This window comes from Anastrepha obliqua, chromosome 2 (genome assembly GCF_027943255.1).
Source record: "Anastrepha obliqua isolate idAnaObli1 chromosome 2, idAnaObli1_1.0, whole genome shotgun sequence".
In the NCBI taxonomy this organism is placed as follows: Eukaryota; Metazoa; Arthropoda; class Insecta; order Diptera; family Tephritidae; genus Anastrepha; species Anastrepha obliqua.
In genome coordinates this window covers 33,975,726-33,992,749 of record NC_072893.1, presented here as the reverse complement: position 1 = coordinate 33,992,749, position 17,024 = coordinate 33,975,726, and the positions used below count along the sequence as shown (strand labels likewise).

The 17,024-nt window shown below is 41.7% G+C and overlaps 1 protein-coding gene and 1 non-coding gene across 2 annotated transcripts; one reads left to right on the top strand and one right to left on the bottom strand.

Moving 5' to 3' along the window:
• Positions 1 to 184: 184 nt before the first annotated feature.
• On the bottom strand, positions 185 to 289 carry Trnai-uau (transfer RNA isoleucine (anticodon UAU)). Its single transcript has 2 exons — positions 252 to 289; positions 185 to 220 (listed from the first exon to the last, which is right to left on the bottom strand). It is a non-coding gene; the product is annotated as a tRNA-Ile (tRNA).
• A 4,323-nt stretch (positions 290 to 4,612) lies between these two features.
• On the top strand, positions 4,613 to 16,810 carry LOC129238077 (protein tweety). The gene is given in 8 exon segments (XM_054873116.1): positions 4,613 to 4,753; positions 8,320 to 8,497; positions 12,003 to 12,310; positions 12,396 to 13,159; positions 13,219 to 13,388; positions 13,573 to 13,584; positions 13,627 to 14,413; positions 16,162 to 16,810. Coding segments are annotated over 8 exon segments (2,976 nt in total). The 3' UTR covers positions 16,778 to 16,810.
• The last annotated feature ends 214 nt before the right edge of the window (positions 16,811 to 17,024 follow it).

Here is a 17,024-nt window from a genome sequence, read left to right as displayed (position 1 = left end):
TGATTTTTATTTTTTTTTAGCATGAAAAATGCTCTGTCATTACGTTATCATGCGCTAATTTTTTATATCGAACTTTTCTAACATTAATACTTTCTAAGAAAATTAGAGCACTTAAAAAGCATTTAAAAATACTCAAAAAATTTGCTTGTGTAAAAAAAAAATTTGACTAAATATTCACAAGTGCTGCTCCAGGTGAGGCTCGAACTCACAACCCCGGCATTGCTCTCAATATCAACACACGCGTTACTGATTATAAGTACCGTGCGCTAACCAATTGCGCCACTGGAGCGCTGTATGAACTATTGGTTGGGCTTCTCATCACTTCTTATTCATTGCTCAGCTTGATCGGTATTTCTCCCTAATTATTGTCAAGTATTTTACTGCTGACTAATATATTTTTCATTGTGATAAATATATCTCGTGCTCGTATCATACACCGAACCGACAGAATATGTCCCTGTGGAAATGCCGAAATAGGCCAAGTTTGACCAGTTGGGGAAACTGTGAATATGTCCATAATTGCTCCGTACTGAGCTCTTCTGTTCGATTTTAGTATAGATATAGACAAGTGATTTATTTTCTTATTGGGCATTCAAACCACACATTAGCCATCACTATTTGTGGTCTATTACTTCGAGGCTTCCATTGAATTGTAATAATGAAATTGAATAATAATTTAAATATTAATATGTAATAAAATTGAGCCGCCGCCGTAGCCGAATGGGTTGGCGTGTGACTACCATTCGGAATTCACAGAGAGAACGTCGGTTCGAATCTCGGTGAAACACCAAAAAAAGAAAAACATTTTTCTAATAGCGGTCGCCCCTCGGCAGGCAATGGCAAACCTCCGAGCGTATTTCTGCCATGATAAAGCTCCTCATAAAAATATCTGCCGTTCGGAGTCGGCTTGAAACTGTAGGTCCCTCCATTTGTGGAACAACATCAAGACGCACACCACAAATAGGAGGAGGAGCTCGGCCAAACACCCAAAAAGGATGTACGCGCCAATTATATATATATATAATGAAATTGAGCACTTCCACAACACTAATGTATTTATGGTCACATCTGCTAGGTGTGTGAGTCTTCGTCTTGCGAGAGCTGCACAATTGTAGAGGATCTAGAATCTGGAGCTTTTCCGTCCAGCTTGCAAAAACGGCCGACACTTGTTTATACAAATTCTAATTTTCTGAAATTATAACAAATACTACAATGACTCGCACAGAATCCTGTTAGGGTTTGTAACTACTCTCTATCAAGATTTAGGGGCCTACTTTATTCCTTTCAAGAAAGAAAGATTTATTATTTTGCTTGCCTCTGTTCTGAACTTTTCAACGATCGTCTTATGAATTCCGTGTATTCCCAGTTGTTGATAATTTCCTCTATGTGGTCTTTGAAAAGCTCACAAAAAGGTTGAGGCCCTTGAAATTTTGATGCATTGTTTAAACACTTACGCTCTGTGAAAAATGTTCATCGCGCGCTCAGGCCAACTTATGGAGCACAGCGATGATGTCTATTTTTGGCTTAAAGGTTACGGTAATAAGCAAAATTGCCGTATTTGGGATGAAGAGCAACGCGAAGTCATTCAAGAATAGCCATTACATCATTGAAAACAACCGTTTGGTGCGGCCTATAGGCTGGAGGATGACTCCTATTTCTTCAAAGACGAGACTGGCGCCAATGTAACAGTGAATGGCGAACGCTCTCGAGCCATGATAAACGATCGTTTGATGCCGAAAATTGAAGCCCGTGATCTCTATAATATTTTGGGCAAGATTTTTGGACCTTTGCACGTTGACAACGGCGAATATCGTAGGCGATGGAACGATGAGCTGTATGAGCTTTATGACGACATAGGCATAGCGCAGCGAATAAAGATCCGAAATTGCCGTATTAGGGCTGAAGAGCAACGCGAAGTCATTCAAGAATAGCCATTACATCAAATCAGTCGTTTGGTGCGGCCAATGGGCTGGAGGAATCATTGGCCCCTATTTATTCAAATACGAGATTGGCGCCAATGTAACAGTGAATGGCGAACGCTCTCGTGCCATGATGAACGATCGTTGGTGCCAAAAATTGAAGCCCGTGATCTCTATAATATTCTGCGCAAGATTTTTGGACCTTTGCACGTTGGCAGCGGCGAATATCGCAGGCGATGAATCAATGAGCTGTATGAGCTTCACGACGACATAGACATGGCGCAGCGAATAAAGATCCAGCGGCTACGCTGGCTGGCTCATGTCGTCCGAATGGATATAAACGGTCCGACTCTGAAAGTATTCGATGCGGTACCAGCTGGTGGTAACAGAGGAAGAGGAAGGCCTCCTTTGCGTTGGAAAGATCTGGTGGAGAAAGAATTGGCTTTATTTGGTGCGTCCAATTGGCGCCGGTTAACACGAGAAAGAAACGACTAGTGCGCTTTCTTAAACTCGGCCAAAATCGCGTAAGCTGTTATATATATATATATAATATAATTGGCGCGTACACCCTTTTTGGGTGTTTGGCCGAGCTCCTCCTCCTATTTGTGGTGTGCGTCTTGATGTTGTTCCACAAATGGAGGGACCTACAGTTTCAAGCCGACTCCGAACGGCGGATATTTTTATGAGGAGCTTTTTCATGGCGGAAATACACTCGGAAGTTTGCCATTGCCTGCCGAGGGGCGACCACTATTAAAAAAATGTTTTTCTTAATTTTGGTGTTTCACCGAGATTCGAACCATACAGCCCGTGTTATAATGTTTGTACTGCGGCATCATTTCGGTGAGCAATTTATCTCTCGTCTCGAATCAGTGGATTGACCACCAAGATCGTGTGATAGCACACCTTTGAACTTTTATTTGTGGGGTTATGTAAAGTCTAAATGTTTTGTGGGTACACCAGCTTCAATTGAGGCATTGGAAGCAAACATTACTAAAGTTATTCACGAGATACCGATCAAAGTCCTCCAGTGAGGTGGTGTTCACGGATGGCCGATGCCAACATTTGAAAGTGATTATCTGTAAAAAGTAAATGTCATGAAAGGCTCTACACACAAATAATAAAGGTTGCCCAATCAATTTGAATTTTCGTTGTTTTATTTAAATTTAAAATCCGATGTCTTTAAATTGGTCACCCTTCACTTCTAAAGCATGTAGTGGGACACAGAAGATATTTTAGGTTGAAGTCTTGGCCATTGCGTACACTACAGATACAAAATTATTAAATAAAATCTGGTGCAAGGAAATCAATCGACTATTTCCAGGATTTCCATAATTCAAAAAGGCCCGTGTCCCGAATTTTTGGAATCCGATCTTCGGTATTGGCATTCCTAACTCGTAGTATTAGTAAATACGAGTACTCATACGGTGCTACCCCTGCAATGTAGGCAAATAAACTTGAGCGTTTGAGCGCCACAGAAGGCCACATTTATGTACCTTGCGGATTAAGGTGGGTTGCTCATGCCAAAGATGGTTTCGTTTTTATTTTTTATCTATTGACATATGTGGGTACGAGTTCACAGCTATTAAAGAGCGAGTCTCAGCTTTGGTAAAGTGGGCTATTTAAAAAGCTAAGCAGTAAAGTGCGAGTAAAATTAATCGCAATGTGCCCAAGTAGTAGTTAAGAAGATGAAGCGTTAATAGTCCACCTATGACGTTTTCTTCCTTCATTCATTATGTGTGATTTTCTTTTAATGAAATGCATTGTGCATGTGTATGCGTAATCACGTTTATGTGAACGAATAAGCAAAACATAAAATGCGAAAAGCAGTGCTAAGAGAACATGCCCACATACATACATACATACATACATATGAATATACTTGCAAACGTAATATGTTGCTGACTGACGGTTGACGCTTGACTGGCAGTCAAGTAACGTCGACACTTCAAGTGACACTTCTAGAGATCATGATCTGTGTTACTTGTGCTGTGTTGTTGTTGTTGTTGTACATATTTAACTAGAATTTGTCTTTGCATTTGGTTTCTTTTCTGTTTTGTTGCACACTTGACACACTTCCGGTGCTGTAATAAACCCATATTTGTGCGTGGGTGTGTGTGTGTGCATGTGCGTGCGATAATTTGAATATACTTGTATGTTGGTGTGCTCCAATTCATTAAAACAAAAGTCGTTCTTCTTTTTAATTTCTTTCATTTTTTTTTTGTTTCTTCCATCAAACAATGGCTCTAGTGTAAAGAGTTTTGGTGTGTGGCTTCATTTCCTTTTGCGAAAAAGGTTCAGCCATTAAACTTCACAACATCGCAACACCAACCGCACAATCACAATATCTGCCATCTGCATCAGCATTCAGGATCTGTTCTTTGATATCAACATCGGCGTCAACACCGTCACGTCTGTATTTGCGTTACGAAAACCCCCAACATTGCCGCCAACACGTACACGAGAGCCCTCTCACTTATGCTCAACTGGGGTTTGCTAGGTGCCGTATCAAACATCCTAGTTGTTGTTGTTGTTGTGTATGTGACTTAGCTTTTATAAACGGATTTGAGACACGCACGCACACACCCATACCCATACAAATACATATAAAAGAGGGCGGCAAATAAGTGAGAAGAAATCGTAACGAGAAGGCGTTGCGAAAGAGACGTTAAATTAATTGGTGCTTTTGTGTAAAAATGGGTGATTACCATCATGAGTACACGGACCAGTACAGGGTGCCGGTTATTGCGAAGCTACTCCACGCATTGCCGCACTACAACATCACTTTCCACAAAATCAACAGCACATTTCGTCCGAACGATGAGATCTATTTGGAGGTGAGTAAATATTTAAAGATAATTTAAAAATTAGAAGTTTATGGCCTTTTTTTATCTTTTATATTTTCCGCTTTAATTATCTTTTTTTGGAAGAAAAATAAAGAAAATTAGCAACATTTCGGTTAATTCGGTGAAAAGAGTAATTTTTTTGAGAATTGGTTTTTGGCGTTACGGATAGTGCTATAGACAGACAGTCCTATAATCTTCCCGCTAGATTCCTTCGAGGGAGGATATCAAGTACTTAGACTCATTTAGATAGGAAACTTACGTGGAAACCTAGTATTGAGAAAAGAGTAAAGAAGGCCAACGTTGCATTATACACTTGAAAAAGTAAATGGGGGTTAACACCTCGTGTTACACATTGGCTCTATACTTCTGCAGTTAGGTCAATCTGAATATACGGAATACTTGTATGGTGGCCATCTGCTCAAAAAGCGGGTTACGCTAAAATCATGAGAAAGGTCCAAAGAACGACTTTTTATGCATCTCTGGTGCTTTAATGATTACCCCAAAGCAAGGACTGGAAGTGCTAACCAACTTGGCTGCACTAGATATTGTAGAGAAACACGTGGCCGCCTTTTCGGCACTTAGCCTTAAAAGTATGGCGCTATTGAAAGACCGGTGGTGTGGCTCCAAGCTAGACGACAGGGTTGGCTATGAAGTATTTTCGAAGGAATCGGTACTGGAACCATCCGTTCGACTACCAGGCTACTGCAGCGTCTACCAGGCACAAGTGGCTATGTACCTAAACACGCATGCTGTAACAAAAACTACTATAAATATATTCTCGGATAGCCAGGCGGCTATTAAATCAATGAATGCGGCTATACTAAGATCAAAGGTTGCACAGGAATGCCGGGTAGCCCTAAATGATAATAGTGTCGTATTTAAGGTCATCCTTATTTGGGTTCCGGGGCACAGAGATATTGAGGGAAAGTAAGGCCGATGTAATATATTATCCAGGAAATGTACTACCCTTCAACTGCTCAGTGACAGAATAATCAACAATTAAGAGTAGCATTATCTGAGAGGTCAATGGGGTATGGAGAGATAAAGACATATGCGTAACAGATAGGTTACTATTGGCCACAAATAAATAAGGAAAAGTTAAAGAAACTGCTTAGTCTTTCAAGATATCTCGATGGTCGTGGCTGTCTTTGGTTATTTGGCAGGCATTCCTTGAGACTAGAAGTTTTTTCCCATGAATATTGTAGAAGTTGTAGAGAGGAGGAAGAGGAAGAAACAGTTGAGCAACTTCTTTTAAAATTTCTCAGCCTTAGCTGAAATCGGAACAGGTTTTCTCGGCAAATACTTTTTCAATTCTCTTATGGAATTGTCTGGCGTGGGGATGGGAACAATTCTGCTGTTCATAAGAACCACAAGATGCTTCCACGAAGAAAAATAAATGAGGTTCCCGTATCGCACACTGGCATCATAACGGACCTGTAAGCTCTAAGTGAGGTGGTCGTACAGACAAACTAAATACCACCATAACCTTACCTACAGATAGTGCTCGGTTGGTCAGCCGATCTCCAAGTAATAATGCAACATTTGAACAATATTTTCTAAAATTTTCATGACAAAATATTGAAAACTGAGTGAGTGGCAGTAGTCAAGGCGAATCTATTAAAGGTAGTGTTGGTAAATCAGCTGAGTATTTTTTTTCTTTCGCCGTGTCCATGTGGATGCCAGCTCAGAATCAAACAAGGCGAATTCATTATATGTTTTCTAGTTTACCTATACTTTTCTTTGACAATCAAACATACAGAACAGTGTTGTTGGTCTATTGCCACTACCTTTAATTAGTATACTTGTATTTAATTTTCCTTTTCTCAAAAGTAATAATCATTTTCGGATTTTTTCTGCGCTCTAAGTTTAATATAGTGCACTATTTTAGATTTTTTATGCTTAAGAATACTGATTATTTGTAACTTTTGCTCAGGATTATTATTTATTAAGGTTAAAACACCAGTTAGAATTTTTAGTGTGTCACTTCTGAAGACACTTGCTAGAACCTGAGACACCTCATAGAAACGTCAGGAGGCATCTTTTCAACTATTTTGAATAGATCCAGGACAAAAAACATTTACAACTAATGGACCGGACAAAATACAGACAAACGACATTCATTGGGAGACCCTTACCACCTTCCTAAACCCACGACTCTGAATGCCGTTATCCGAGTCCAACCACCACCTATACGAGGTGGAGAAGAGCTTTGGCTTACCCGCGAGGACGGCATAACTTTGGCCCAATTGGGCTCTAAATACTGTAGCAGGTTGAACTTCTACTTATTCAGAATCGACCCCGAGATACCCAATATACCCTATGATCAAAAAGTACCGGGAATGTTTAATTTAAACGAACCGCGCACGTGGGAACCGGCCCATATTTGTTGCGCATGTGGGTAGAACTGTAAGACACACATCTGTCACTTTTTACCGCTATCGGATCATTTGAGGGATGCTATACGTCACAAACGGCCGGAAATGTGGGCAAACAATTCTTGAATTTTGTATAATGATAACGCGCCATCGCACCGAACCCAAATTGTGTTGGATTATCTGACCAAACACCAAATAAATACCGTCGTGCAGGCACCGTATTCACCTGATATGGCCCCGTGCGGCTTCTTTTTGTTTCCCCAAGTAAAGTTACCACTTCATGGAAGGAGATTTCAGTCGATAGAGGAGATCAAAGCGAATGCGACGAAGGAGGAGCTGAAGGCCAATCCTTCGTCGGCCTACCTGGGGTGCATGGAGGACTGGGTTAAACGTTGGCACATGTGTGTTGTTTCAGACGGGTCATATTTTGAAGAAGATAAAATAAATTTCCCTGAAATTTAACTCTCTTTTTGTTTTTATGTAAACATTCCCGGTACTTTCTGATCCGGTATGTCTAGTATGAAAGCACACCACACTACACTAACCACCTATTTACATGCCCTATCAAACATAAACACCTATCGCCGCTCTCTCTCTCTCTCGCTCTGAAACCAACCAGCCGAGACAGCATACTTTCTGGGTCTATCGTTAGATGAAGACGGCCTGTAACTACATCGCACTGACAGGGTTTAGTAAGCTGCTACAACAACAAAAACAACCAAAATACTAAAAGAATATGTCGAAGTCAAAGGAGTTTCGAAAGTTCAAATGTTGAAAATCAAAATATTCAAGTCCAAAAAAGTTATTATAAATAATCTTAATGAGTTCCGTACCCTTAAAATATCAGATAGGTTTTAATAAAAGGAGGGAAAGATCTTCAATTTAATCAATTTTCTTTATTTAATCCTCATACGTAAATAAAGGCTGCTACTTTACGCTTACACTATTTCGGCACAGAACTTCTTTGTGAGCTCAGGTTATTATTAAATATTATTAATAAAAAGTTATTAGTTTTGTTGTTTTGCTATTATATGTTGGATTAAATTTGAAGAATTTATTATTTAAGGCAAAAAGTGAAGTAAATATTTCTTGAATAATTAAAATAATTTGTATATCTTTAATGCACACACACAAAATTCTACGCAAATATGCTGAATATTAAACTCATTCTCCCACTTTCAGAGTTTGGGTATATTGGGTTCCGTGCCGGCCGCGCTCCTCATCATATCCCTACTTGGATTGCTACTCTACTTAATGACACGATGCTGTGATAGAAAACCACGACCAGCACACTCCATTACAAGTTTAAAAGTTGCGCTCTCCATAGTAACGGTCATGTGCTGTGCGGCAATTGGACTCGGTAAGTGTTTAAAATTTGTTGTTGCCTACTTAATTAAAAAGTGTGTGAGATTGGCGAAAAGTTTGCAGCTAACAAAAAAACAAAAAAAAAAAAATTAGGGATATATAGGGTTTTCAAATAGGGTTAGGCGGCGCTGTGAAATTTATTGTTTATTCACTCACGGCCACCAAATCATCTTGAAAAGTTACGCGATTGAGTAGCAGATGGAAATGATAAAACTTTATTATGTACGATTTGTGGGTATGGATTATCTTTCGCGTAGGTGATGCGAATTGGCTGTCATTTACACTTCTTCTAGTGCGGTTTTTTGAAGTAACAGAGCTATGGCAATTAGCTGCAATCGACCGATGCGTTGAAAGTACAAGAAACCCAGGCCATTGCCCAAATTCTGCAGAGTCATTGCAAATTTTACCTCTCCCATCTGCGCCATTGTGCGAAGTCGGGTCGGGTATTACTATATATAAAGACTTCGTATATTTAGGAACCAGCATTAACACCGATAACAATGTCAGCCTTGAAATCCAACGTAGAATCCCTCTTGCCAACAAGTGCTACTTTGGACTAAGTAGGCAACTGAGCAATAAATTCCTCTCTCGACGAACAAAACTAACACTCTACAAAGCTCTCATCATGCCCGTCCTAACGTATGGCGTGGACTATGAGAATATCCGATGAAGCGTCCCTTGGAGTGTTTGAGAGAAAGATTCTGCGTAAGATTTTTGGACCTTTGCACGTTGGCAACGGTGAATATCGCAGACGATGGAACGATAAGCTGTATGAGCCTTACGGCGACATAGACATAGCCCAGTGTATAAAGATCCAGCGGCTACGTTGGCTGGGTCATGTCGTCCGCATGGATACAAACGCTCCGGCTCTGAAAGTATTCGATGCGATACCAGCTGGTGGTAACAGAGGAAGAGGAAGGCCTCCTCTGCGTTGGAAAGATCAGGTGGAGAAGGACTTGGCTTCACTTGGTGTGTCCAATTGGCGCCGGTTAGCACGAGAAAGAAACGACTGGCGCGCTTTGTTAAACACGTCCAAAATCGCGTAAGCGGTTATCGCGCCAATTAAGAAGAAGAAGAATGGTTTATATGGGATTTTGATACAATAAAAAAACTAATATCTTTATTAATGCCTCACAAATACATACGGAACTTGTTCTATTCTATTTTGACTCGCTCTTGATGGAAGACCCTGTTACTTTGCTTTTGCTGTACAAAAATCGTTTTTTTTTTGTTTTAGAAAGCAATTAAATTTCCATGAATATAGCAAAGTTAATAAAAAGGCAAATTAATGTTCACTTTGTTAGTCAAACTTTTGTACAGGTTCTGCCAATATTCATAAACTCTCACAATGTTCAGTGAATTGGGTGTGTCCAGTTTGAAAATAAGTTGCTTTGATTGTTCACAGTGACACTCCTTGTTGCCTCTTTCGTCCTTTAAGCACTCACACAAACTATCAAATATGCCTATGTATGTATGCAAATTTGTATATAGGCAACCCCATTTAGTGTAACTAATCACATAATAGTCACGTAACTATTGACTGGGAGTGAATGCGTCCAACGCCACTTGAATTCAAAAATGCGGAAAAATCTACCCTTGTACGCTCGGACATATAAAAGGAAGTTTATAATGTATTCAAGCACTTTTAAAAATGACGAATAACAAAATATGTAAATACAATTATTTTTCTGCATCAGCAAATGAGGCATAGTTTGGCCTAATCGGTGATTAATACGCTAGAGTGGCGTGTTACACGCTTTCCGGCAGTTAATCATCAATGAATTCACGCGTTTTAATGTAAAAATTTGTTACGCGTGATTCGATTTGAGAAATCAAGAGGTATACAGGTGTTTAGGAGAGTCGTGCCAGGGCAATATTTCCAGGTATGCAGGATTAGAATGAATGGGGAAATCTGCACCTAAGCTGTCACGTCTGTCTTTAACGATGGCTTCAAGATGGAACCGGGGGTCGGCGTAGGGATTTTCTCTAAATCAGACAATTCATCTATATCCTCAAAATTGCCGAATACTGCTAGTGTTTTTCAGGCAAAAGTCTTTACGATCCTGCAGGTATGCAAAATGGCCAGGGAATGTGGGAAAGAGGAAGATATTAATATTTTTTTCGTTAGCCAAACTGCGATCAAGGTTTTGACGACACCATGGTGCAGTTCCAGAGATCAAATCTCTTGGGTTTGCAGGTAATATTTCTCTGATCTGGGCTCCAGGGCATAGGAACATAGAGGAAAATAAGATTCCTGATGATCTTACCAGGAAGGGGACAGAATCGGTATCAGAAGTCTTCTACCCGGTCATCGACATCCCTTCGACTGTTGTTAAAGGGAATAACACAACTTATTTCTCAGAAGAGCGCAGAATAGATGAAGCTCCATTTCTTCATGTGATGTTTCGAGAACACTTTGGCCCCAGCACAATGGACGGAAGACTCAGAAAGTGCTGCGGACTCGACACCATTAAATTTCCAAACTCGTAGTTGTGTTTACCGCTGATTGGACGGTCGGCACATACGCGTAAATGCTAGGTTTACCATTTAACCCCCATTGCAGAAGCTGTGGGAACTTTTTAGAGGTGTAGACTGTTGAGCACTTTCTCCGTAAATGTCCAGGCTTGGCAGCTAGACAACTGAGGTCACTGGGAGCTCCTTTCTTCGACAGCCTGGGGCACTACACTAACCTAAATCTCATGAATCTTTTTCATTGCATTAACAGCTCTGGCTGGCTGTAGATATCTGCCTTTTGGAGGTCTCATATTGGTATCAAAACGGTGCTCTTGTGCTATTTAGGGAATTGCAGAGTGATACTTCATCTATTTTACCTACTTACCTACCTATAGGTGTTTTTATACCTGGCGCATATATCTTTTCTCGGGCGTTAGGTCTACTTTCTCCCGCATTTCGTGGTGGGCGTCTTGAAATAAAACTTGAAATTGTTCACTAATGGAGAGTTTTATAGTTTTATACTGTCTCTCCGATCCGCGGACAATTCTTATGATAAGCTCTTGCGGTAGAAATGTATTCGAGTGTTTGTCATTGCCTGAAAGTTTCTCATTACTTCATTCTTCAATATCATGAACTAGGTTTGTTATTTAACTATAGTGAAAAAGAAAATTGTGTCACTTGGGAGACTCGGCAGCCGAACTCTGCACGATCATTTCACAAGCATTCACGCACTCATTCAATCAGTCGCTGTTCAGACGGCAACGAAGTGTCATTGGTTGATTTTTTTCGTATATCACCAACACAATATTAGTTTTTTTTGCAAACACATCCCAATTGACGAGAGCCTATTCTAATTCTCGCAAATTTGCTCAGAGCCGAATAACGGCCTGCTAAATAGCACACCTCTAAAAATCTTTTCACCATGATTATAATTACAAATACAGCTTTGCAGACTTAGTATAAAAAATTAAAAAAAAATGCTGCTCTCACTCATCTTAAACTATATATATTTTTCATTTTCTCATCTTTTCTTTTCCATTTCGCAGGTTTATATGGCAACGATGACCTCCATAACGGCCTGCTCGAAGTGTTAACTGCTGGCCGCAAGGTTGATAACTTGGTCACCACTATACGCAACCAGACGCATATTTTAGAAAATACTTTGAAGAACCGTATTCGTCCACAACTGGTTGAGTTGGCCGACATTTTCGATCAACCCGTCTCCAATCAGACTGCGCTCTCCATACTCTTCGTCTCGTTGAACATTGTGCAAGGCAATGTCACGCTGGCCACCAATGCCGCTGGTGATATACGCCGGCCGCTCTTGGGTATTTCCATGACACACTTTCTGTCGGTATGTTTTGGATTTTAATATTTCAACTTCGTTTTTGTACCTACTCGTTCATTACTAAATGTTCATTACTCAACCCCTATTCCAGCGTGGCGATCAGTGGGAGCTCATACGTTGGCCGGGCACTGTGGCCACACTAGCCTTGTTGCTGGTGTTGTGCGCTGTCTTGCTGGTGGGCGTGGCACGTCATTCGCGTTGTGCGCTCATATTATTTAGCGTTTGCGGCTTACTGGCGGTCACTGGTTCTTGGCTGATGTCTGGTCTCTACTTGTCTTCGTCGGTTGCTGTTGGTGATCTCTGCATTAATCCGGCTGACTTCTTGGTATCCACTTCTCCGCGCGATCTTCCTACCAATGTCCTCTTGCACTACACGCAATGTGAGCCAGGGCACACCAATCCTTTCACGCAACGTTTGCGTGAATCACAAAACTCACTGAACAACGCACGTAGTGCCATGGCTACGGTAATGAAGATATCGTTGGTGTTGTTCAAATCGTCTGGATTACAGCCGAAATTAGGTGCTGTCAATGCGGATTTGAATAGCAGCGAACGTTTGCTTACTCAGCTCACAGCACTTGTGGACTGTAAGGTTGTGCATCATAATTTTTTGGCCGCTGCAAGAGGTCTCTGCGAGGGTGGACTATTGGGATTGGTACTGATGCTGATTGCGAGCTTTATTGCCGCTATACTACTGACGATTATGGTTTGGGTTGATTCTCATACCTGGATCTACATACGTAAGCGCAATGATTATGCTCAGGTCGACGAGCCGTCATATATATCGCATCCGGCGCCACAAAATCATCAGCAGATGATGAATGCGGCACGCACATTGCCGCGCAATCATAACGGGTGAGCATGTCCCTCATGTAAGATTTGTTTAAATTTGTTTGTTCCAACCTCCTTTTCAGGCACTTCAGTCCGCCAGTAATCAGTGGATCGCACACTTTGCAACACCCATCCAAGCGGCAGCAGCACGAGATGATGGCGCACGCGCACATGCAGCAGAACATGAGGGCTATGGGCACGCATACGCTGGGTCGTTTGCCGTCGCACAATCATAGCCCTACCCACTTGACTGGTAAGTGTGCTGTGGCCTACATTATTCGATCATCATTCGACCTCCATCTATATAATCTTTTCACAGTAGTTTATTCCATTTCCAAATGCCACTCATCACATTTTATTCTTTCGTAAACATCCTCACTCACCTCCACCAATCCGCCTCACGTTCCTCACTAACTTGTTTTCCGCCCATTTTACAGGTCCAAATAACGGTAAATATGCTACATTAAGCAAACAATGCAAAACTTTGGAAGCCAATGATTTTTACTGAAAATCACCAGTAGCCTGTAGCGATCCCGCACGAAGTCAGCCGGCACTCACACAGCAGCAGCAAGCAGCACAACAACAATTAGCTCAGCAGCAAGCTCAACAATTGGCAGGCCAACCGATCTACTGTCACCATCCGCATCCGCATTCGCATGCCGCCGTCGCTGCAGCTGTCCAGCACCAACATGCCATCTATCATCAGCAGCAACAGGCGGCTCAACAATATGGCACCTACGCCACAGCTGCTCATCCACCGCCACATCATATAACGGCAGGTCAGCAAGGCCAAATATATCAACAGATACCAGCACATATTGCCGCTCTACAGCCAAATGGCAATCCGCATTCTATTTATCAACCATTGGTGGCTGTCAGCCAGGGCTCGATTTATGTTTCGAATATGGCAACGATGCGACGTCAGAACTCGCAAGGACAAGGACATCCACAGATACCAGCTCATCATGTGCCGCCGCATCAACAACAGCAGCCACCACCGCCAAACCAGCAGCAGCAGCTGCATCAACAATCGCACAATCAAATGAAATCACCGCAGGATGGACTACATCATCGTGATATACCTGCTACGTCTGGCATGGATACGGCAATCTACGACCGTGATAAACAAATCTACAAATGCTCGACTCTGCGACAAGGTGGCAAGTTTGATCCAAAGTATAAACCTTCGATATTGAATTGCCCACTGCCTGAGATACCAAAGGACGCCGAACCGGCCAAGGTTGAATCAATTTATCAGCAGCAACAGAGTTATTCCAAGTAAGTGGAAAAAATAAAATAAAAACTATAGCAATTCTGCTTATTGAGTGGTGCCGCAAGTGGTGCAATTGAGTAATTTTGGCCGAGTCTAACAAAACGCATCAATGGTTTCTTCCTCGTGGTAGGTTAAGTTATATGATTGCCCAGGCAAGGGTCTAATTAAACGAGGCAGACAAAGGCAAAGCGTTCTTTTGGGGAGCTAGCGGTTACTTCAAAAGAGGCTCTAACATAAATATCCCTCACGGACATGATTGGGTTTGGTTAAGGCCTCGTTTTTCTACGGATGTCCAGCCTCTGTGTTGATTTTCTCCTACGAGTGCAGAGTCTTAAGACTTATGCCATCTTAAAATATAATGTTTCATGAGTATATTAGCTTTCCAAGGCACGTAGATGCTGGGAGTTTCCCCGTTGCTTTTACAGGGTCGACCAATAAGGAATAGCAATGCCTAAACCCTCTTTGCCACTGAGGTCCTTTAAATAAGGCATAAAAGTAGAGAATGCCCACGGCAGACTTGGATGTGCACAATTCTAAATGAGAGCTCTTCCACCGTCACCTGGAAGGAAATTAGGTGTATAACGGATGACAAAAATCGTTAAAGTGCCTTGCCTATGCTCCGACTAGGAACGATAAGAAGTGCAGAGAATTGTTTTGGTTTTCTAATAGTTCTTTAATTCGTCTAAATGTCACCTAAAGGCAAATATGTAAATTGGAAAATGATCGAAAATATTTTTCGAACTCTTGAAATTTGAAAAAGATGAGCCAAGAAGCTCGCAAACTCCTAAAACACAGAGGCTAAAATACCCTTGGATTCGAAGCTCTTGAAAGTAAAAGGGTTGATACTCAAGGAGGAAAGGAGAGAAGGATAGAAGTGACAGAAAGAAAAAGATAAAATAGAATAGAGGCACTGACAGAGGTAGCTAGTCCTGTGAGAATTATCCAGATTCTTTGGCAAATCTGAAAATATTCTCCAGTTTGAGAGCACAAACAGATATCGGAACCCAAAATTCGCAGTCTTGTTGTAGCAAAGGCATGGAGATCACAGAGAAAATGCTCAGTGCTATCTTGCTGCTCTAAGCGAGACGGGGAAATCGGGTTCTCACTGATTCCAATGGTGGTCATATGCTGAACCCATGGGCTGTGTTCTTTAATAATTCCGACCTTCGATCGAATGCCTTTTCTACCAAGTTTTAGAAGAAAGTTCGACAGTTTTCTGTTCGGGCTTATCACAAAACACTTTGCAGTTCTGCAGCGTTCTAGACCGGTCCATCGCTCTTTATGTAAATTGCATACATAATCGCTGATCCAATTCATGATTCCTGCAGAACTGATTCCGATTATTGGCTCTGGCCCTTGTGGGGGAACCGTTGATCCACTGCTGGCCAATACATCGGTAATTTCGTTTCCTTAAACACCGGAGTGTCCTGGAACCCATATAAGTACAAGCCTGTTTTGTCTTACGACAGAATTACGCTTCTTCTTACATTCTTGAACATTCTTTGAGGTTTGCGTTGCGTCCTCCAGGACCTTCTGTGCAGCCTCACAGTCGATAAAGGCACAAATCTGTTTTCCGCTTCATCTCCACTCAATTATCCATTCTGCTACTTTCAGAGTGGCAAAAATTTCCGTTCCGTACGCTTACTTAGAAAACTATTTCTTCTCTCCTCCTTTTGTTACTTATGGGCTCATTTTTATTATAATTTTATGTTTATTCATACAAATGGCTAATTCGTAATTTATTATGTCGCAGAACGCTGCAGCGGCCACCTATGAAACTGCCACCACAAATGAAAGCCATACCACCGCCACGAATTGGCACACCCACATCGCCGCCGCCACCGAACGCGAGCGCGCACGCTGACCCACAGCATGCGGGTGGGCAGCTGCAGCAGCAGCAACAACAACAACAAATGCAAAATGGTGCAGTGCCAACAACGGATAATCGACATTCGAATGACGACTCGTCATTGCCTTTGCCACCGCCACCACTGGAAGCAACAACGGATGTGGCCAATGTCGGTGTGAGTGGAGGAGTTGGTGTTGGTGGTGGCGTCGTTGTCGGCATTGGCTCACCACCTAAACCCGGTCATGCATTGAATAATAACAATAACAACATTAACTCGAAGAGTAACAACAGCAACAATTGCCAACAAAGCAACAGCGCTAACAACGGCAGCAATGCCAGCAACAACAGCAGCGTCAATAATAGCGCCAACAATAGCAGCAGCAACAACAGTAGTAGCGCCAATACATTGCCCCTACACAATGGCAGTTCGGCGAATAATATAGATGATGATGACGATTTGCCGCCACCACCGCCGCCCGCCATAACCGATGACTCGAACTATGCAGTGACGGAACTGTAAGAGGCAACGACCCATAAACCGAAAAGTAAGAAAAAAAATAGTAGCAAAAGAAAAAGTCTCGAATAGTTTAAAAAAGAACTTTTGGCATCAATACTAATTGGGTTTGGGGTTGAGACGTGGATGAGGCTAGTTTTCTTGTACGCGGTCAGTAGCAAGTCATTGCATTGCATGGCATCGTTGTTTCATAGTATTTGTAGATTTTAAGATTCCAGTTAATGTTGTTGTTACGAATCTGGGTATATAATGG